At 39.3% G+C, this 20925-nt stretch overlaps 1 protein-coding gene across 2 annotated transcripts in view; it reads left to right on the top strand.

The window, feature by feature from the left end:
• The first annotated feature begins 1591 nt into the window (after positions 1–1591).
• Glrx3 (glutaredoxin 3) overlaps positions 1592–20925 on the top strand; it is a 31939-nt gene continuing 12605 nt past the window's right edge. Inside the window, exons 1-4 of one of the 2 annotated variants that reach the window (XM_004838719.3) lie at positions 1592–1764; positions 8146–8254; positions 16912–16986; positions 17932–18133. In XM_004838719.3, coding sequence (XP_004838776.1) covers positions 1676–1764; positions 8146–8254; positions 16912–16986; positions 17932–18133 — 475 coding nt within the window. In that variant the 5' untranslated portion in view covers positions 1592–1675. Of the gene's footprint in view, positions 1765–8145; positions 8255–16663; positions 16753–16911; positions 16987–17931; positions 18134–20925 lie in introns of those variants that run through there. The other variant, XM_021253257.1, reaches the window with a different exon arrangement.

Here is a 20925-nt window from a genome sequence, read left to right as displayed (position 1 = left end):
CATTTTGAATAATGTAACTTATTTTTGTAACATCTATTCTCAAGTGAAGCACACATGTAACAGGTCTCCTAAGGTCATTTTTAATCACTGGAGCAGTGCTGACAATAGGAAATATAAAGTGAGCCACAAAAGAGAGTTGCTGGTGTAATTACATTATACAATTTAAAATGTCCTATGTCCTAGTAACCAAAGGTAAAAAGAGGTAAATTTGATTTTAATAATATAGTTTCCAAACCCAAATATCCAAAATATTATAATTTCAACGTGAAACCAATATAAAATTATTAGTGATATGTTTCATCTTTTTTGTACAAAGTCTTTGAAGTCTGGTGAGCTCAGTCCTATATGAGCAGCTGCCACAAAGCATAGATCTGTGGCTGACTCTAGTGCAGGCATGGGATGAAGACACAGCCACTTCCTCCCTAGAATACAGCCTCTAGATGAGACAAGCATAATTTTAGGACCCGAATATATCCAGGCAGAAGCAAGCACAGGGTTCCCTGGGATAACCAGCCAGTAGGTAAGGCTGCCCAAGTGTCTAGGAGCCCAGCCAGAGCAGGAGGATCTCCAAGAGAAGCCTCGAGTCCTGAGGGGAGTGATTGAGCTCAGCAAGATAGGAGTCACAGAGGAGAGGTGCTTTGGTAAGAAGGCCCGAGGTGGTGTGAGGACACCCTACAATATCCAGCCCTCTTCGCAAAGCAGCTGGATACTGGGCTCTGGGGAGCAAGGAAGGGTTCGGTTCTTCTGGTTGGAGGTTACCAGGGGGTTGAAAAAACTGGGGGCACAGAAGAAATTACCCAGGCCAGAGGGTTTGCGGAAAGCATGAAAAGAGGGGGTGCAGAGGACACCACTTGGAAAGTCACCATTAGGTCAAGGCCAGAAGGGAGCAAGGGAAGCCAGGGGAGGGCTGAGGTAGGAGGAGCTAGGAGTCCAGGAGGTCTGGATGGGACGGATGTCCAGGTCCTGGAAAGGCTTAGGCCCTGCTGCAACCAGGTTACAACCCCCGCTGGGCTGTCCCAAGGGATGACACTTATGGGCGATGGGTGGCACACAGCCGGCGTGGATTTTGGGTGCTCCCGGAAGGAACTGCAAACACCTTGCCGGTGGTGAGGCTCAGAGACTGCCACCATCTGTTCCCAGTCTCTCCTCTCCCCATCTTTATGCAGTTTCTTTTTCTTTCTTTCTTCTTTCCTTTTCATTTTTTTCCCCCCAGTACTGGTGATTGAATCCAGGGTTACTCTACCATTGAGCTACATCCCTAGACTTTTTTATTTTTTATTTTGACACGGAATCTCGCAGTTGCCCAAGCTGGCGATCTTGCGCCACCATGCCCGGCTGCAGTTTCAGTTTTGTTAGATTTTAGTTTGCTAATCTGTACTCACACATCAGATACAAACACGTATCTTTTATAGGCTGTGAGATTGGCCCATAAAGTACAGCAGCTGCAGGGAAGTTTCGGAGTCCCAGCAGCCAGACATGGGCAGCGAACGTTACCAGCTCTGACTGGGGTGAGTCGCGCCGCCTCAGCGATTCTGAGTGTCTGCAGCCAGGGTGCAGGCCGGGCGGGGGCGGGGGCGGGGGCGGGGGCGGGGATTCCACCGCGCAGCCGTCCTACACTCTACGCCCGCCCCATCGACCAACCCGCGCTCCACTGTTCCTGTCTGGCAACTGCAGCATGGCGGCGGGGGCTGCTGAGGCGCTGGCAACGGTGGTGGAGGTCGGCTCGGCCCAGCAGTTTGAGGAGCATCTGCGCCTCAAAGCCAAGTAAGCGGGCGGTGGCCGGCGTGAGGCCGGCGAGGGGGATGGAGGAGCGGCCCGGGCCTCGAGGTCAGGCTGGCGGGGCGCGGCCGGTGGCCGGGCCGGCTCGGCTCCTTGGCCCGGGGCTGGCCTGGGCCTCGGGGGACCCTCCCCGTACCGCCCCGCGGGTCTCCGGAGCCGGACCCAGGGTCGGAACGCGGCCGGCACCGGGCGGTGAGCAGTGTTAGAGGCAGCTCCGGACCGATCCCGTCGGCCTGGCTCTGGCGTCGCGACCACCCGGCGGTGACTCAGCTCCGCCCGGGCGCGGCTGGAGAGCCCCTGGCCCGAGGTGGGGCGCGCGGGCTTCAGCCTCTCCAGTCAACCTCGCTGCTAGGGGCCAGGCCTCAGCGCCTTCCTGTTAGGCCTTGCTGGGTGGAGAGCCACGGCCACCAGGAAAGGGGTTCTGTTTCCCTCTCGGAAACGAGCTTTAGGTTCTTGAGTCGTCCGCCGGTAGAGCCTCCGTCTTCTTCAGACTTAATCTGTTGTAGACAGGGCTTTCCTATTCGGAGAACTCGTGTAGTGAGCGTGTGCTCTGATGCGCACGTGCTTCTTGCCCTTGAGACGACTACAAAAGGAGATCCCTGTGAATGCACAGAGAACGATTTTGGCAGTGGGCGATAGAAGCTCTTAACTACATTAAGTGATTAAGGTATAAATGCAGGTCAGATGCGTGCAGGTATGCACGTGGACGTGCTATGTGTGATACTGCAACCTCAAGTGGAGTTCCTCACTGCAGAGTTTTCTTAGCTGTGCTGTTAGTGGTTAAGGTGAGAGGTCTAGTGTGGGATTGTCAAGTATCCAGTCCTAAGAGCAGCCACTTAAAACCATGTAAACCCTGGGTAAGTTTCAAAACAAAAGCTCAGAATGGATTACTGCCTACCTCTTTGAGGGTTCATTAAGATGATGCGGGTAAAGTGTTGCTATGCCTGGCTTGCAGCGGACAATACGAGTTGGCCCCTGGTATTTTTAGTAAGGAGCAGAGTGGACGGCGGGGGTGATGTGGGAGTTTACTGATTGACTTCTGCTTAGCTATGCAGCAGGAAGATGATCAAGTTAAAGTGTTAATTAAAACAGCCAGCTCGGAGGTAGAGCTTCCAGTAAGCACGCGTGAGGCCACCGGGTTCAATCTTCAGCCCTACAAAACGAACCCAGCTCTCTTTTGGCATTTCAGGTTTATCTAGGAAGTTGTTCTGTTTTTTTTGTAGGGCGGGATGACGTTTACTCACTGAGGGGGCTGGGTTCTAATTCATCCAACACTAATCCACACATCTTTAGGTAACACGATTATGGACAACAGAAGTGGTTTCATGAAATGTTCAGGACTTGTGTGGAGCTGCCCTTAATAAACTTTTTGAACTAGTCATCTTGAGAATTTTTTTTTTTGTTTTGTTTTTTGTTTTTTGCTTTTTTTGGTACCGGAGATCGAGCTCGGAACCTTGCACTTTCGAGGCAGGCTACCGGAACCACTGAGCTAAATCCCCGGCCCCTGAGAATTTTTTTGTGTGTGCTTCACATACTTCTTTTTAATCTTTATGTTTGGAACAGTACTTAATGAGTAAGAATTTAAATGCCATTTGGATATATTCTTGCGGCTGGTCTGCACTTGAGATAACCACACGGTGTACCCTTCCACAGTGGCTAGATTAAATGAGCACGTGGGAAATGAGAAGGCGAGACTCTCTGCTTTCTGTGAAAATAGAAGCATTTAAGAATCTTAAGTAGTACTAGTGTTAATGTAATTGTTTTAAATCTACTTTCCAAATCATTGCTTCTCAATTTTAAAATTTGATGAATTGGAATTTTTTCTTTGTCTAAGTCACTTAGTCAGATATACGTTAAAGTTACAGAAACCTCAGCTGGTCTATACATTGGAGATATTAATCTCTATTTGCAGAGTAATTGAGGCTTTATTTGTAAAGTACTTGAAAAGAGTCTAGTATATGATAGTGTTTATTAAATGGTAGTGTTATTTGCAGATGAAATACGTGGTGTAGCAGAGCACTGTAATAGAATAAATATTTATTGAGCACTAATTTTACCAATGGGGAACCAAAGCTCATTATGTAGTCTGAAATCACCTGAGTGAGGATTTCAACCTAGTCTTTGTCTTATGCTTTTCCTCAAACAATGCACTGGTCATATTGGGATGTCCATGAAAATGGAAAGAATGTTATTACATGTACTCCAAAAGAGGATGGCACCATTCATGCTTTTTAGATACATGTTCTTATAATATTGAGCATTGTATGCTTAATTGAAAAATGTAAGTTAAGCATCTAAAATGTGAATAGGGTGATAATTTAAAATAACTATTAATGTTACAGTTATACTTTGAAGCTGTCAAAGCACTTTTATGTTTTTGTTTGGTCTTTCCAACATACCAGGGTATTAGACATTACTGTTCACAGATGTGAAGTTTAGGGAACCTAAATTACTCTGCAGAGCCATGTTAGTGATCATGGGAGTTGAAACTTGAATCTAGCTCTATGTGCATGCTTTCCTCTTGTGTTTTGTCTTTTTGGGCTCTCATATTATTTCAAAGCCTGGTTACCTGTTTTGTTTTATTTATCTATTTTTGTAGTACTGGGGATTAACGCAGGGGTACTGTGCCATGGAGTAACATTCCCAACCCTTATTTTTTTTGAAATGGGGTCTTGTTAAATTGCCCAGGCTGGCCTTGAACTTGGGGTCCTCCTGCCTTAGCCTTCCAAGTAGCTGGGATTACAGGAATGCACTCTTATTTTAATTTTAGAAAATATAACCATACTGTGAACATTTCCCCATGCCATTAAAAATTCTTTGCTAATTTGATTTTAATGGCTTTATATTGTCAAAACCATTAACAAAACTGTCAGTCTTTCTTTCTTTTTTGTTTTTTTGGGGTTTTTTTTGAGACAGGGTCTCTCTATGTAGTTTGGGCTGGCCTTGAACTCACTATGTAGCTCAGGCTGGCCTCGAACTCATGGCAGTCCTCTTGCCTCAGGCTCTCAAGTACTCGATTACAGGTGTGCACCACCATGCCTGGCCAACAAAACTATATTATTGAACACTAGATTTTTCCGGTTATTTTCTGTCTAAAGTAAATTTTTTCATTACTTTGTATGATAGATAACTGTATATATGTGTTAAATTTCTGAAAGGTTTCAGTTTTTGTCTATAGTACATGAAAGTGCTTCTCTCATCCTTTTTATTTTTGAATATTATGATTTTAAAAATCCTTTGTCAATTTGGTGAAAAGTGGTATTTCAGCTTTGACAATTAGAGGTTATTATATCTAGCAATAAAGTGCACAAATCTTGATTGTCAGATGAATTGTATACACATAAATGTATACACATAAGTAACCATCATTTAAAATAAGAAAATAGAGCCCGGGGAGATTCCTTTACCTCTTTCTGTAGCCACTGATCTGCTTTCTGTTACTATAGATTAGTTTTCCATGTTTTTGAACTTTATATGGATAGAATCATACATTTCTTGTCCTCCCTTATTGGTTCATTTTTATTTAAGGAATTTCCATTTTGTGATTCCTTCTTTTAAAGCTTGGGTCATGATATATCTCAAGGTAACCTTTCCACATTTAGCTTCTTTTATCTCTGAATTATGGACATTCTGACAACAACTTCAAAATTCCCCATTAATTATACTTGGCATCTACTTTCTTAAAGTATTTTACTTTAGGGTCATTTTTAGGTGGATCTGTCTGTTTCCCAATTTCTGACACCCCCCTCTAAACATGAATGAGTTACATCATGTTTTTAGATGGTCACACTCAAGGATAGTACAGCTTTGTGGGATATTCTAACTCTAGACATGTTCTCAAGATAGAAGCCTTTTTTAAAAAGGAAGGTCATCTTAATGTATCATGTCAACATGAAAATTATACTAAATCAGTATAGCTGATATTTTCCTCAAAGGAAGCTTTTTAATTATCAACTGTTTGGTTTGAAATTAACCTTTATGGTTGTTAAAATCCTCATCATTTAAAACTGCCTTAGGTATTATATTCTTCTGTGTTTCAAAACGCATACCGAACAATGTTCTGGGTTGCAGAAGAGGATTTATTTTTTATGTTTGTCTAGTTCTTTTATGTATGGCATGTTAGGCTCAGTAGGTTTTCAAGATTTGTCTGTGTTGTGTGTATCTGTTGTGAATTCCTTTTTATTACTAAGGTGTGCTTCATTATATGAGTGTGAAACTTTTTCCCATGGGTGGGCTTTTTGTTATGAGTTAGGCTACTGTGGACCTTTATACCTGAAAGAAGATGATTCTAGGTAGCATCTGCCTGAGGGCCCTCCTCTCCCATACTTGGTCATTATGCTACTCATACTAAGGTAGCCTTACCTAGTCTTCCTTGGCTCCTGACAGAGAGGACACTGCCCCTCTCTGCTCTAGATTCCTCTCTCCTGCCACCTTGGAAGCTTTGCATCCTTAGCTTTCTCTTGGGTCTTCAGCCTCTTCCTCTCCATTTGCACTGTCCCTGTACCAAATAGGTATATGGAGAGTTCCTTGGATTTAAAAAAAAGCCCATCTCTTGATCTGTCATTCTTTTCTTCAGGTAGATTTCTAGTACAGGTTTCTTCAAGTAGATTTCTAGCAGTCTGTACTTCCTCATCTTTAGTTCACTCCTATATGCTGCAGTCTGACACATGCTTCCACTAGCCTTGACATCATTTTCCTTAGTGTTGCCCTTTCTTGTTGCATTTAATGATCATCACTCCTTCCTTCTTGACACTATTCTCTTGACTTCTGTGAGAATCTTGGCTTCTTTGTGTATGGAACTGGGGATTGAGCTACATACATGGAGCCCCAGCCTTTTTAAATTTTTTATTTTGAGATGCAGTCTTGCTAAGTCACTAAGTTGCCCTGGCTGGGCTTGACTCAGGCTCCCAGAGTGTTGGGATTATAAGCATGTACTACCAAGCCTGGCTCTGTTTGATGCTTTTGATGCCTTAACCTTCCTATTCTTGTTAGACTCTCTTCTGTCTTCCTCCTCCCTCTGACCTACTTCATGTTGATGAGCCCCTAAAACAATGGTGGTGAACCTTTGGCACCCATGTTATTATTGTATTTTCTTTTAAGACAAAAGATGTTAATGTATGAGTTGTTTTTTCTAAGCTAAAACCTCAGTACTCAGGTTTAATTGCAATAGTAGCACTTTTCGATAAATAAGTGGCTTTTGGGTTGCAGTTTGGGCTCTCTGTCTCTCACAGGTTCTCTATCACTGCTCTAAGGTACTGACCCCAGATCTCTTCTGTCCTCTCTGCAACATGTAAGGCCCTGTATTTCTTGATACTTAGATCTGTAGACCAAGCATAGACACCTTCCCTAAGCTGTAGCCATCAGATTCATACTAATAGCCCACTAGATTTCTTGTCCTCCCAGGTTGACAGCTTTTGTGCTAGGATTCCAGAGTAGTGCCACCACTAACTACTGATCTCTGAGCCAGAACATGGACTCAGCTTTAGACTATGCCTCCTCTGTCACCAATTCCTGACCCTTCTGTCTCTGAATCTCTTCTCAGGTTGCTCTGCTCTCACATTCCTGACATTTTATTGTGGGCTCACTCTTCTCACCTGCTTTATTTTATTGGCTTTTAAAGTTTGTTACTGCTTTCCTTGCCTTCAGTTAGTTGTCCATGTTCTTCCCTCGATGGAACATTTTTTTTTTCTGATTTTTTTTGGAAGGGATTATATTGAACTTAGAATCTTGTAAAACTGGATTGATTTTCTGAGATGTCTAGAATTTAGTCAACAGTTTATTAGTCTATTATTCTGTTTGTTCATACTATAAATGTTTTAAAAATCATTTGTGGTATAATATGAAAAGTTAAAAAACAAATGTCTTTGTGAAAAGCAGTTCCTTTTTTTCTTTGTTTTCTGCTGGTGCCTTCACTTTCATCCTTTTTCCCCTCTTCATTTTCAGTGTTTTATTGGTATTCCTTTGGTCACAATTATGCCCCTTCATCACATACCATGTTTAAAAAGTAAATGCTTACATTAATAGTAGCAGTGTGTCTAGCAACATTGTGCCTCTGATACAGTAATTTAGTTTTCACTTTCCTCAAAGGTCTGAAAATATAGTTGGTGTACATGTATATTACTTTGGATGGATATTCAGAATCATTATTCATGAGCTAAATCAACTCAAGAAATACGATTAACTTAAATTCATTCTGAAGAGTCCCAAGATTGCGCAGTGATTTTGTGTTTCAGGCTGCTAAAACAGCAGAATTTCTAGCACAAAATAGTTCAATTCTTGTAAAGGTTTTGTTGGTAGTAGAATTTAATCTGTTTTCTTTATTTCCAAAGTTAGTCCTTTAAAAAAATGCATTTTGTTGATTTACAGGTCCCTCCTTGTGGTCCATTTCTGGGCACCATGGGCTCCACAGTGTGTGCAAATGAACGATGTAATGGCCGAGTTAGCTAAAGAACACCCTCAAGTTTCATTTGTGAAGGTATATTTTCAGTGTTACATGTTTTATGCATTTCTGATTTAGACTAGATTTTGTTAACTAATGTAAAGGAGTGAAGTAGAATTCCACATATTTATACTTGATGTTGGGATCTGTTATTTTTACATTATTCTTAAAAAATCTTAACTAATTTTGTAATTTTCAGATAGTATGAAAATCATACTTTCCTTAACATATACGTGGATGGGAAATACTGAGATGGGCAAAGGGCAGATGTGTTTGAGAGCAAAAGCAGACTACATAATTCACTATGGGTAATTGTGGATTTGGGACAGGTAAAGTATTAATAAGACTTACTTCATTGAAAAGCTGGGTATAATGTAGAAAATGGTTCTAAAAGGGATTTGTACAAGCTGCTAGATACTAGAGGGAAAGGAAGGCGTTGCCATTGTGGACTGGGTAAATCCAAACCTATGGGAGAAATTGAAGATCTTTCTAACCTGTTTAGGATGCAAAGGAAAAGGGAAGCCTGAAAATCTTTTCTTTTGAATTGAACCCAGGGCCATATGCATGCTGTGCACATCCCTTATCATTGGGCTACATCCTCAGCCCCTTCCTTTTTTACTTGGTTTGCATACTTATATATTCCTGGTGTCTCTTGAGTGGACAGGTACTGGGAAAGTGATGGATATGACTGTGGGGTTAGCTCACCTTGATGTAGCACATTTAGTATTATCATTCAGGACTTAGTATAGTGTTACCTCAGTACTCATCATTAGTTGGTTCCAGGAGATGTGTGGCAAGTTTTCCAAAGGACAAGTACCAAACAGATTGTTTTGGCTGGAAAAGATAGTTATTCACAAGGCAATTGACACCAACAAATTCTGACTTGTTTATGGAGTACCAAACAAATGGCCAGTTCAGGGACAAAATTTTCATGTCGAAATACATTAAGTACCAAATTCAAGGTTCAAATCAGTTAAGTACCAAGGTTTAAGCATCAAGGCTAAAATATGGGTTGAGAGGGCTGGGGATTTAGCTCAGTGGCACCACGCCTGCCTCACAAGTGCAAGGTCCTGAGGTCCCAAGTTTGATCCTTGGTACCGCAAAAAAAAAAAGTAAAATATGAGTTGAGAATAATGAATTATTCAGAAAGGAGATGCATCTGATATTCAGAAGTCTGAATCCTGTGATTTAAAACCAACGAAAAACAAAGCCTTGCTTTTTAAAACCAGAATTTCTGAGTTAAGAGTACATGTTGACAAGTATTCTTGTCATGGGATTACATACATGCCATAAGTATACTTGTATGTAGGGTTAAAAATGATATGAATTATTTGTGTGGTTGCTTTTTATGTACTCACTGGAAAGCACAGAATTCTGAAAGGCTAATTCATTTGTATAGTAGGTGATAAATTTTTTTTCCTTAAATTCTTTTATTGGTACATTTTAGGTATACAATACGTTTACATTTATCATTGGGTGCTTGTACCTGTACATGTCATATCTTGGTTCTTATTTTTTTCCCCATTACCTGTGCACCCTTCACCCCCTCACCCTTGCCTATTTACATAGATTTCGTTTCCATTTTTTTTCTTTTCTCATAATTTTTCCTTTCCCCTTCCCCCTACACCTTTGGACCTTTTCCTATTTCAAATTATCAGTTATTTGTTTTAATTATTTTAATCCTTATTTACATTTTCATTTTCTCACACTAAAGAAACTATTTGGTATTTACACATATGTGTCTTGTTTATTTCACTTAAGAGTAGCTCCTCAATATGCATCCATTTAGCAATAAATGTCTCTAGTTTCTTGTTCTTTATGGTTGAGTAGTACTCCATTTTATTAAAAAACCACGTCTTCTTTACAGGGGATCGAACTCGGGTCCTTGCGCTTGCGCACCAGGTGGCAAAACCACTGAGCTAAATCCCCGGCCCAAAACCACATCTTCTTTATCCAAGTTCCAGTTGATGGGCACTTGGGCTGTTTCCAAGCTTTAGCTATTAAAAACTGTGCTGCTATAAACATGAATGCTCATATATCGCTGTGGTATGATTCTTTTAATTCTTTTGGGAAGATACCCAGCAGGGGAATAGCTGGGTCAAATGAGACCTCTAGCCCTAGTTCTTTGAGGTATCCCCATACTGATTTCCACAGTGGTTGCACCAGTCTTCACTCCCACCAACAATGGAGAAGGGTTCCTTTCTCCCCACACCCCAGCCAGCATTTGTTATGGGTTGATTTCTTGAGAGCAGCCATTCTTTCTGGGGTGAGGTGGAATCTCAGCATTGTTTTCATCTGCATCTCTCGAATGTCCAGTGATGTGAACATTTTTACATATATTTATTTTCTGCTTTCACTTCTTTTTCTGAGAAATGTCTGTTCATTTTAGATGCCCATTTTTGAATTGGGTCTTTGAATTTGGGAGGGTCTGATTTTTTTCAGTTCTTTATATATCTAGATAGTAGTCCTCTGTCTGAGGTGCAGCTGCTAAAATTTTTTTCCCACATTGTAGGTTGTCTCTTAGCTCTGTTGGTGGTTTCTCTTGCAGTGCAGAAGCTTTTTAATAAGATGAGATCCCAGTTGTTGATTCTTTGTGCTAGTTCCTGTGCTACTGAGGTTTTGCTCATAAAGTCTTTTCCTGATAAATTTTTTAAAAACAGCTTCTGTATAGAGGTTTATTTCGAGTAGGCATTATACTTTGATAGCTCAAATCCAAACAATGTAGAAGGGTACATATAGAAAGGGCTCACTTCACTCCTTCCCTGCCAACCCTGTTGTCTTTTCCCATACATAATTACCTACATTAATTATGTATGAATCTTTTCGGTGTTTTACTTTTATGCAGACAGAGCAAATATTAATAGTTAGCTTTTTAAAATTTAAGGACTTATTTAAGATTCTAATGAAATGTAATGTAACCTTAGATTGTAACCCTAAAATGTCCAATATAAATAATAGAAGGGGACATTAAAGCTGCATGTTTGGTCAGTGATAAAAGATAATGATTACAAGTGAAATGAATGATTAAACATTTCAATCATAAGATTAATCAAGGGGATGGTAATTGTGTGAAGTCTGCTTTATATGTATAATGTTACTGGTTTAGGTAACACATTGTTCTCAGCTGCATCTGAATGATTTATTTAAAGTGACTATAGAATTACTGCTCACATTGGTACCAGACTTGGCAGTGAGATTTTAAGTTGTTCAAGTGCTTAAGTGTCTTAGTGAGCCAAGGATTGGAAACCCTCAGTATTGTCGGGGATACTTGAGCCTGACTGCACCTGCTGTTCATGGGGATGGCAGCCTTGCTAGATTGGTTATTCTTCCAGGAGTCATCACTTCCCAGAAATTCATTCTATATTTCATTAGACATCATCAAAGGAAAAAATTTGCATGAAACTTGTAAGACAGACAATCAAAAGTGATTTTGCAAACTGGAGAGGAAATGAGTAAAATATTTGAGAAATCATTGGCCTTTTCCAGTAAGAGAACCATGCAGTTCATTTGAAAACAGTTTGCTTTTGTATGAGGGCATGTAGATACATACAGTATAAGACTAATGTCCTACTATCCCTACCTGTGATTTTTTTTTTTTTTTTTTTTTTAAGACAAAGTCTTGGTGTGTTGCAGCACAGCAAGTCCAAGTCTAATCCTTGGACTTAAGTGAGCCTTTATCCTCTCAAATAGCTGAGACTACAGACATGTGCTACCATGCCCATCTCCCCTAGTTATATCTTTTAATTTGATTCTTTTTGAATGATGCAATAGTTTGTCGTGATTGACTTGTGAAGTAAAGGGTTTAAATTTTGTGACTTGGGGTTCACAAAGTCATTCAAATAAGTGATCTTAAAGTATTTTAAACAAATTGTAAGGTGTTGTGACTACCAACAATCTTATATTGTAGGATATGATAAAATACCAGCTTAGAAAAGTTAATCACACATTTTTGGTCAGTTAATTTGTGCTCCTTGGAATTGCATAAAGGCAAGACATTTTTTTTTTGGTACTGGGATTGAACTCGGGATCTTGTGCTTGCAAGGCAAGCGGCGGAACCTCTGAGCTAAATCCCCAGCCCATGGCAAGACTTTTTACAATGGTCAAATTCAATGGTTAGGTTCAATGTTGATCTTATGGGGAAATTTGATTCTGTTCTTGTCCAATATAGTGTGTGACCAGAATTGTGGAAAGAAGTTTGGAATCAAGGTACCACTGTACTTAGGCCCCTGCAGAGGCTTGCCTGCTTCCAAGGGATTAGAAGACATAGATGAATTGATTTTGTTGCTAAAAGTTGTATAGAAGCCTGGCATGGTGGTGCATACCTGTGATCCTAGCACTTGGGAGGCTGAGGCAGGAAGATTGCAAGTTCTAGCCCAGGCTGGGTAATTTAGTGAATTATTGAGACCCTTTTAAAAAAATACGATATAATACAATGCAGTACAATACAATACAAGGACTGGGAGTATAGCTCAGTGCAGAGGCCTGGGTTCAATCCCCAGTGCCACCAAAGGAAAAAAAAAAGAAACCGTACAGTGATCCAGAAAAAATTAAATAGCTAATTAAAATATCAAGTGCTTTTTCTTTTCAAATAATGTAATCCATTATTAGTACTTTACTTAAACCGGGAATACACATCTGTCATTTAATTATTCGATAGAATCTTTCAGAATATGGTGTCTGGTAGAGGAGATGGGAAGAAGGAAAACCATCAGTATATGGGTTTGTCCTTGATGAAAAAGTTGAGTACCAGTGGGTGTATCTGAGGAACAAATCAGATCCATTCTGTATTAAGTCTGTCTTTTTTTTATGCCGTCCTCATTTATGTACTTCAGTACTAAAATTCTCAGACTTATAAGCCAGCTGGCTGGTGAGATTTCATACTATTGTGTGTCCAGTGTTAATTTTGTTTGTATAGTACCTGCTGTACTGTCTGATGTCTATTGTAATTTATAATAAAAGCTTAAGGGTGAAGATGATCTATATACTTAAAGTTATATTTTTAAAAATGGGACTCTTAGTTTATTATTTTGAAATAGGCAACCATGTTAAAAGATACAGTTCATGCTGTTTAATTTTTTTATTTAGTAATTCAACTAATGTTTATTTGTTGTACGCTCAGTATAAGATAGGCATTTGGTTTTATTTTTATTTGTACATGTTTGCAGTACTTAATGTTTACATTCCTTGTGGGGAGTTAGTATATGTACATAACACATCTTAATTCTTCTTACATTCCCTTCCCCTGTTCTTCCCCCCTCCATCTGCTGATCCCCATTTGAGAAAGCTTTCCCTACTTCATATTATTTATCTTTTATTTTGCTCTTTCTTTATATTTTGAGACCATAAATTTGGACACACCTGCTGTTTAATTTCTAAATGTCTCTATAATCACTCTGTGTAAAGTGTGTCTAGTGACAGTACCTGTTATTATGAAATTTAAATGAGTCAGTACGTGCTACAGTGGAAACAGTGTGGCCTAGAGTAAATTGCAGCTGGGAGCCATTACTGTCATGCCAGTCTTTGATGACCTTGCTAAATTGAAGTAGAGAGAATCCCCACCTCTGGATTTACCATAGTCCTCCTCCTGTCTCTCATTCCTTTTCACAGACACGTGCATGCTGTGTAGTAACCATCTAGAATTTAAGATTCTTTATTTTTTTTCGTACCGGGGATCCAACTCCGGACCTTGTGCTTGTCAGGCAGGCACAGCACCATTGAGCTAAATCCCCCGCTCTAGAATTTAAGATTCTTGAGTTTCTACCAGAAGCATTCTGTGTGTATTCCATTCTGAAAATGTTCATGTTTGGTTGGTTCTGAGGACATGTATAAATCCAGTCCTTAAAATGTACTCTTTCGTTTTGATTATAGTAGTAGAAAAAGGACAGTTTTGTAGTCAAACAAGCTTAGTTTCTTTCTCAGCTCTGGGACGTCTTAACTGTGTGTCTTTTAACACTTGCAGTGTTAATCAGCCAATGAGATATATAGGAAGAGGTATAGCTGTGTGAAGGGGATTTACTATGGAAATCAGCTCACCTGATTATGGAGACTGAAAAGCCCTGCCATCTGCTCTCTCTAAGCTGGAGAAGCAGGGAAGCTGGTGGAATCTTACAGTCCAACTCTGGAAGCCTGAGGACCAAGGAGCTGATGGTGTAACTCATGGTCTGAGGCCAAACCCTGACAACCAGAGGGGACACTGGTGCAGGTACTAGAGTCTCAGGGATGGAGAATCTGGAATTCTGACCTCCAAGGGCAGGAGAAGATGGGTGTCACAGCTTCAGAGGAAAGAATGTGATTTGCCGTTCCTTTGCTTTTTTGTTCTATTGGGGGCCTTACGCTATTGGAGAGTGCTTACCCACATTGGTGAGAGTGGATTTTCCTTACTTAGCCCACTGATTCAAATGCTAATTTCTTCTGGAAATACTCTTGCAGACATGCCCAGAAATAACGCTTTACCACCTATCTAGGTAACACTTAACCAGTCAAGTTGAAGCCTAAATTTCACCTACTTTTTACTTTCCCACTTACAAAATTGAAATAATGCTGTGCTATGTATCTTTCAAAGTTCTGAGTAGGCAAGACAGTTTTACAAAAGGACCTACCATGGTTTAGAGTAGTTTTTTGTAGCTGTTGTTGATCATCTTTGTGAATGCTGACCATTTAAAAATAATTTATTTTTATTGCTAAAACTGTTAATGCTGTTTTTAGTTCACTGTTTCCAAAGAATTTTAGTGCTGCAAAGGTGTTGGGTTTTTTGTTTTGTTTTGAGTGGTGGTGCTGGGAATTGAACCCAGGGCCTCATGCATGCTAGGTGAATACGCTACCACTGAGCTACATCCCCAGCCCTGCATAGGCCTAAGACTTCACACACATTTGATGTTCTGGATTCTGGAGATCTTTAGGCCTTTAATGTTAATCCTATCCCTTGTTGTAGAGAATTTGTTACCGTTGCCTTTGTTTTAGAAAGATCTCTTCTGGGAGCTGATTTGAGGGGAGGCACTTGTGATTTTTGACTTCATCAGAAATTGCAAGTTATTTGTTTCCAAGAAGAGTTGTGTATAAGGGACGCTTTTGGAAACCACGAGGAATATGAGAAGAGATGAGATTTAAAAAGCATATAGGAATTTCTTTGTATGCGTGAGGATGCTAGCTGTTCTGTGCTGATTTAAGACCATTGTTGCCTTGTTTCTACTTTATTGCCTGATTTTGGATTTGTATTACTTTTCTGTTAGAATCCAGCAGTGCTAAAGGAAGGGATTTTTACTGAGCCTAGAACAAAACCCAGCATGTAGATGTTAGTTGAAAAGAAAGAAAATAATGAGCTGGAGGGTGACATTGTGGGCTTGTTCTTTTCATAAGCTTTAATGGTTACCTTTGGTCTCGAGTATGGAATTGTGTATGTGAAAGAAAATAGCACAAACATTTCTAAAACTTTAGAAGTTGCTTCTAAATAGTTGTGTCAAAATGCTTTTTTTATTTGCCCCTTTTTCAGATTATTGGACAGTTGATGTTAATTTATACTTTATAGAATTTCAGATACATTTTAAAAGATGGAAATAATTAAAAGCATTATTGCAAAAATAGTTCTCTAAAGAAAAAAAAAGCAAGGTGGTAAAACAGTGCCTAAAAATATGTAAGGTGGAAGATACAAACCAAAGACAAATGACTGCCTCCCATTGTATTGTCAAGCTTAATTCTGATAGATATAACCTGACTGGGTAAGGCTCTGGTAAAAATGATATTTCAAGCCCAGTGGAAATCTTTCACTCTTGGAAAATTCAGCATATATATTTTAAGCACTTTTAACAATATAATTTATCAATAAGTTTTATTTCCTATAGGTATAATGTGAATACAGATTTTTATTGGTTTCAAAAAGTTTTTATTAAATTGATGGTCCTATGAGAGAAAAATATAATAAATCTTGGTTTTCTCAAAGCATATTGTTTATAAGCTACATAAATACCTTATAGTAATTATGTCCTAATTATGTAGAAATTGTGTTTCTAAATATGTTTTAAATCCATGTGTCAGATAGCACCTCATAACCCATTGAGGATCTCAAGGAAAGTATCAGACAGAACACAGTCCTCTTAAAATGAATTTACATGTACGAATGGGCCTGAAAGCAGAAATCCTGGCAAGATAGCTGTTTAGTGTCTGGCAGTCTTGCAGGAGTTAAAAGTAAAATTTTTCAGACATCAATAGTTTATTGAAGAAATACTCCTTTTTGCTTCATAATTTGCAGAAGGCTGCAACTGTCAGTCATGATGTACTGCCTCTTGAAATTAGTCAATAGAGCAAACAGCAAGAATTGCTGTGGGCAGAAAATAAGCACTGTAATCATGACATAACTGGGGTCAGTGATTTATGGATTTCAATATAGTAGTAGCTGCATATGATTGAAAATTTACTAGGTCACTAGTGCACCAAAAATTTTATTCACAGCCTCCAGGCATCTTTTGAAATGTGCAACAAAATAAAAACCTCTGAACCTGTTTTGACACTGCAGACTCCATGGATGACATGCCAGCCCAGTGAGTCTCATTTAAATGTAAATGTGTCATAAACTTTTGTGCTGTGCTCTTTAAAGATACTAGCTACTTGAAAGGATAATGCATGTAAAACTGATTAACATATTGAAATAGTTAAAATGAACTTTATAATAATCAAGCTTCAATTCTTCTATTTTAAAGTTGGAAGCTGAAGCGGTTCCTGAAATATCTGAAAAATATGAAATTAGTTCTGTTCCCACCTTTCTGTTTTTCAAGGTAAGAATAGAGGCGGTACAAGAGTCCAGCCACCTCTAGAGAGCCTGTTTTATTTCCTTTGTCGTCTTTTCCTAATTCCTGAACATGAGTCACTTGGTTGTTTTGGCCTTGTACGTTTTGTTCTTCCCTCCCCCCACCTCCTGTTTTTGTGGTTCTGGAGATTGAACCTAGGGCTTTTGCATTGAGCTATATCCCTAGCTCTTTTTTAAAAAAATTTGAGACCAGGTCTCACTAAATTGTGTAAGTTGGGCTTGAATTTGGCAGTACTGCTTCAGCCTCTTAGAGTGCTAGGATTGATTATAGGCATGTGTTACCATGTCTGGCCTTTTTTTCTGACAGTCTTGTGTTTTGCACTAATGCTGATGAGGAGGACCATGTCCATTGTTTCCTGTGGATATTGAAGGACCAGCAGCTAGATTTGGAACTTCTTGACAAAAATCAAGACCCATGACTGTAGATCCCCGTGTTCCCTAAGTTAGATCAGAAGTTTTTTGTTTAAGGCATGTGCCTGGACATTATGAAACATCTGGCTGGTTCTGGTTTGATTAATGACTCATTTAGCAAGCCAGTGCAAATCTATGCTTCAAGGCATCCATAGGTGTTACCATAGTTCTCCAGATTCCTCATTTACATTCCATAACAGATTCATCCCTGCTAGTGTGGGGGAAATCCTTTTTGTTTTAGGTTAGACTCTCATCTAGGTTGACTGTGAGATTATTGCAGTGTCTTTCTAATATGTTCTCAAGAGAAGAAAAAAGGAAATCATGTATTTCTAAAATGAGATGCAATGCAGATAATTGCATTAGTTTTTTCTACTTCTCCAGTAACAGTATTGACTCCTTTAAAAATTGACTAGACCTATGTACTTTTTACAGTTTTAGAGTCCATAATACAGAGATTATGAAGGAATGCCACATGTATTCTAAATAACATTTTGAACTTCAGAATTCTCAGAAAATCGACCGATTAGATGGTGCACATGCCCCAGAGTTGACCAAAAAAGTTCAGCGACATGCTTCTAGTGGCTCCTTCCCACCCAGTGCTAATGAGCATCTTAAAGAAGATCTTAACCTTCGCCTGAAGAAGTTAATACATGCTGCCCCCTGCATGTTGTTCATGAAAGGAACTCCTCAAGAACCACGCTGTGGTAAGAAGCTACTCTTGAGATAATGTCAACTGAATTGGGTACTCTGCCAGTACAGGGTGCACTTGAGATGGGCTTACCCCTTCCACCCTGTCTTGTGCTTCTAATTGAGGATCTTTGTTTTATATACAACTTTTCAGACTCAAAGATAGGAAGGCTACTTATCCAAAGTCATCTGGTAGCAGAGTTGGGGTTGGGTTCCAGCTATCATATTGCTGTCTCTGTCAATGGGCTTTTTGCCCATGCAGTTTTGCTCTTAAAATTTTTCTTTTTTGGTAGCCTCCTTTTCTTCACCTTGTTCAGATTCAGTAAATTAAAAATTTGTAGAATTTTCCTAGTATTCTTGTGCCTACCCTCTGTACTTTTGCTTTCCCTGTTACCATTGTCTAATGATTGCATTATACACTCATTGCTGTCATTTCCAATTTATAGCTTCTAGTAATTTAGAGGTTCCAGATTCTTGGGTTATAGTTATCCTTATTTTCTGTATACATGGATGTTTGTAATTTTGTCTTTAAGTAAGTTTTAGAGTTATTTGACCCCTCTGGTATTGGGTTTATGTTGTTTTCTTTTTACTGTTCCTAGTGCAACATTATCATGCTGCATAATTGAGCGTTTATGCTTTTTGATGATACTATTGAGACTAAGAGTATTTGTTTCAACTACACAGGAGGGAGTTTATTAAGATAGGTGGCAATAAAATTGAGTATGCTATTGATATGATTACTACATGTCCAGTGTGGCTTTATAAAAATAGCCAAGCTTCCAATATAAATTTAATTCTAAATATTTCCCTGTGTGGTTATGAAATTACATATTAAATTATGAAAAAGTCTACCTGTAGTAATAAAGTTTCATGATAAAAATCTATCTTAAAAGATGAAGAAATGACTCCTTTATTTCTTAATTCTGCCTGAAAAATTTCCTGGCCAGTATCTTCCGTGTCAGATAATGCCTACTACTTACGATTTGCAAGGCTGACCTAATGTAGCAACACGCAGTCCAGATAGCTGTGTGTGTGTGTGTGTGTGTGTGTGTGTGTGATTTTGAAATTAATGAGGGTTACAAGCGTTTCAAATTCATCCTCTATTAGGCATGAAAATTGTTTTTGGTGCTTTATGGAGTGGCCTAATACTGTCATTACAGTCTGCAGTATTACAGTAGAACTGGCTGTAAAATGTGAATGAACCTGTATGGAAGGTTATACATAGCTAACCCTTAGTAAATGGAATACAACATTCTCCTTTTTGGGATCTAAGAACCATGTTGTCTTTTTCTAAATGATAACCCAGTCAAATTGGCAAGTAACAAAATTGAGTCTTGAGGAAGGGATACTTAGACGGCAAAGGAGGAAGGTGTGCTGAAAAGCATGGTAGATGAGATGTCATGTGAGTGAGCTTCAGCCTGAGTGTGCGGCCAGTCTCTGCTCAGTGACTGTGGGTACAATTCAGGTGCCTCCTTGTGGCTTTAGTTCCTTCTCGGTGTCTTGGGTGGAGGTAGATTTGGAGGACCTTTTTAGTGCAAATGTATGATTATTTAAGGAAATTAAAGGTAAACTTAGAAATAGTCATTTTTGTTACTTCTTTATTAAACTGAATTTATGCTGTATTTCTAGCCATTTTTATATTAACTGAGTGACATTTAGAAGACTATACAAATAATGAAGACTAAAAAAGCTTTAAGACGTTTCAGAGCAATCTGAAGAACATGGTGTTAGACATTTAGATAATAAAAGAAATATTTAGGGAATAAGAAAGATTTTTAAATAGATATGATCTAATAGTACAGTTTACTCATTTTATTCTTTGTAACTTTTATAACTATTCCTAATAAGCTTTTGTTATGTTACTTGGTATTTTGTTTTCTGTTAAACATGACTTCCTACCTAGAATATAGAATAAAGAGCAGAGAGATCATTTTAGGGTATTGATATCTTTAATAAAATATCTACTTAGGTAGGATCAATTGGAAAGTATTTTCATTGAGACCTGTGCCCTGCCACTTCCCTGGTTCTGCTCTGATTCTGTTTTCCCTTTCTTTCTGTGTGCACTATTGTACAGACTGTCTTGATCTTTAAGCTGCTTTCTTCTGGGAACATAAGTGATTTTCACCCTTTGCCATTCCTTTCTAAGCCTGCTCTATTGGCACTTCAGAGAAGAGGTATAGCGAGTCCCCTTTTATAAAAACAAAGGTCATCTTATCTTGTGAACTCAAGTGGCTCCTCTGCTCATTTTGCCCAGAATTCCCTTTGAAAGCACTGCCACCAATAATCCCACTTTGTTCCCACACTATGGAGTGTGGCTATACTTGATGTTTGAATTGCCAGCCCATCTTGTGTTTTTTTAATCAGAGAAACATGTATGAGTCACATTTAAATTTCATACCCAGGAAAGCTGTGTCCAGGTTCTGCCTTACAGCCTTCACAGACCATAGCTCCACTTTCTTATCCTTTACTTTCAAACTAACTACAGAATCCTATGGTGTATCATGAGCCTGACATGTTGAGAAGATCTTAGTAGTCAATGAGTTGGATTGTCCCTGTTCTGTGTTGCTTGTGAGGGTAGGAAAAGAGAGCATGCTTATGTTTGAGGAAGTTTCTAGAGCACTGAGAGGTCTGGATTTCTAAACCAAATGTTGATTAAGTCCACCAGCAGGTTAATGAAGTTATTGGAATTCTTTTTTTTTTTCCTCCCCGTATCGGGGTTCGAACTCAGGACTTTGTGCTTGCCAGGCAGGTATGGTGCCACTGAGCTAAATCCCCAGCCAGTTATTGGAATTCTTGTACCAGTTGCAGG

This window comes from Heterocephalus glaber, unplaced genomic scaffold (genome assembly GCF_053883595.1).
Source record: "Heterocephalus glaber isolate CG9 unplaced genomic scaffold, H.glaber_assembly_v1.0 deba00001497, whole genome shotgun sequence".
Taxonomy (NCBI): domain Eukaryota; kingdom Metazoa; phylum Chordata; class Mammalia; order Rodentia; family Bathyergidae; genus Heterocephalus; species Heterocephalus glaber.
Note: the sequence above shows the minus strand (reverse complement) of the source record. Positions and strands in the feature narration are given on the sequence as shown.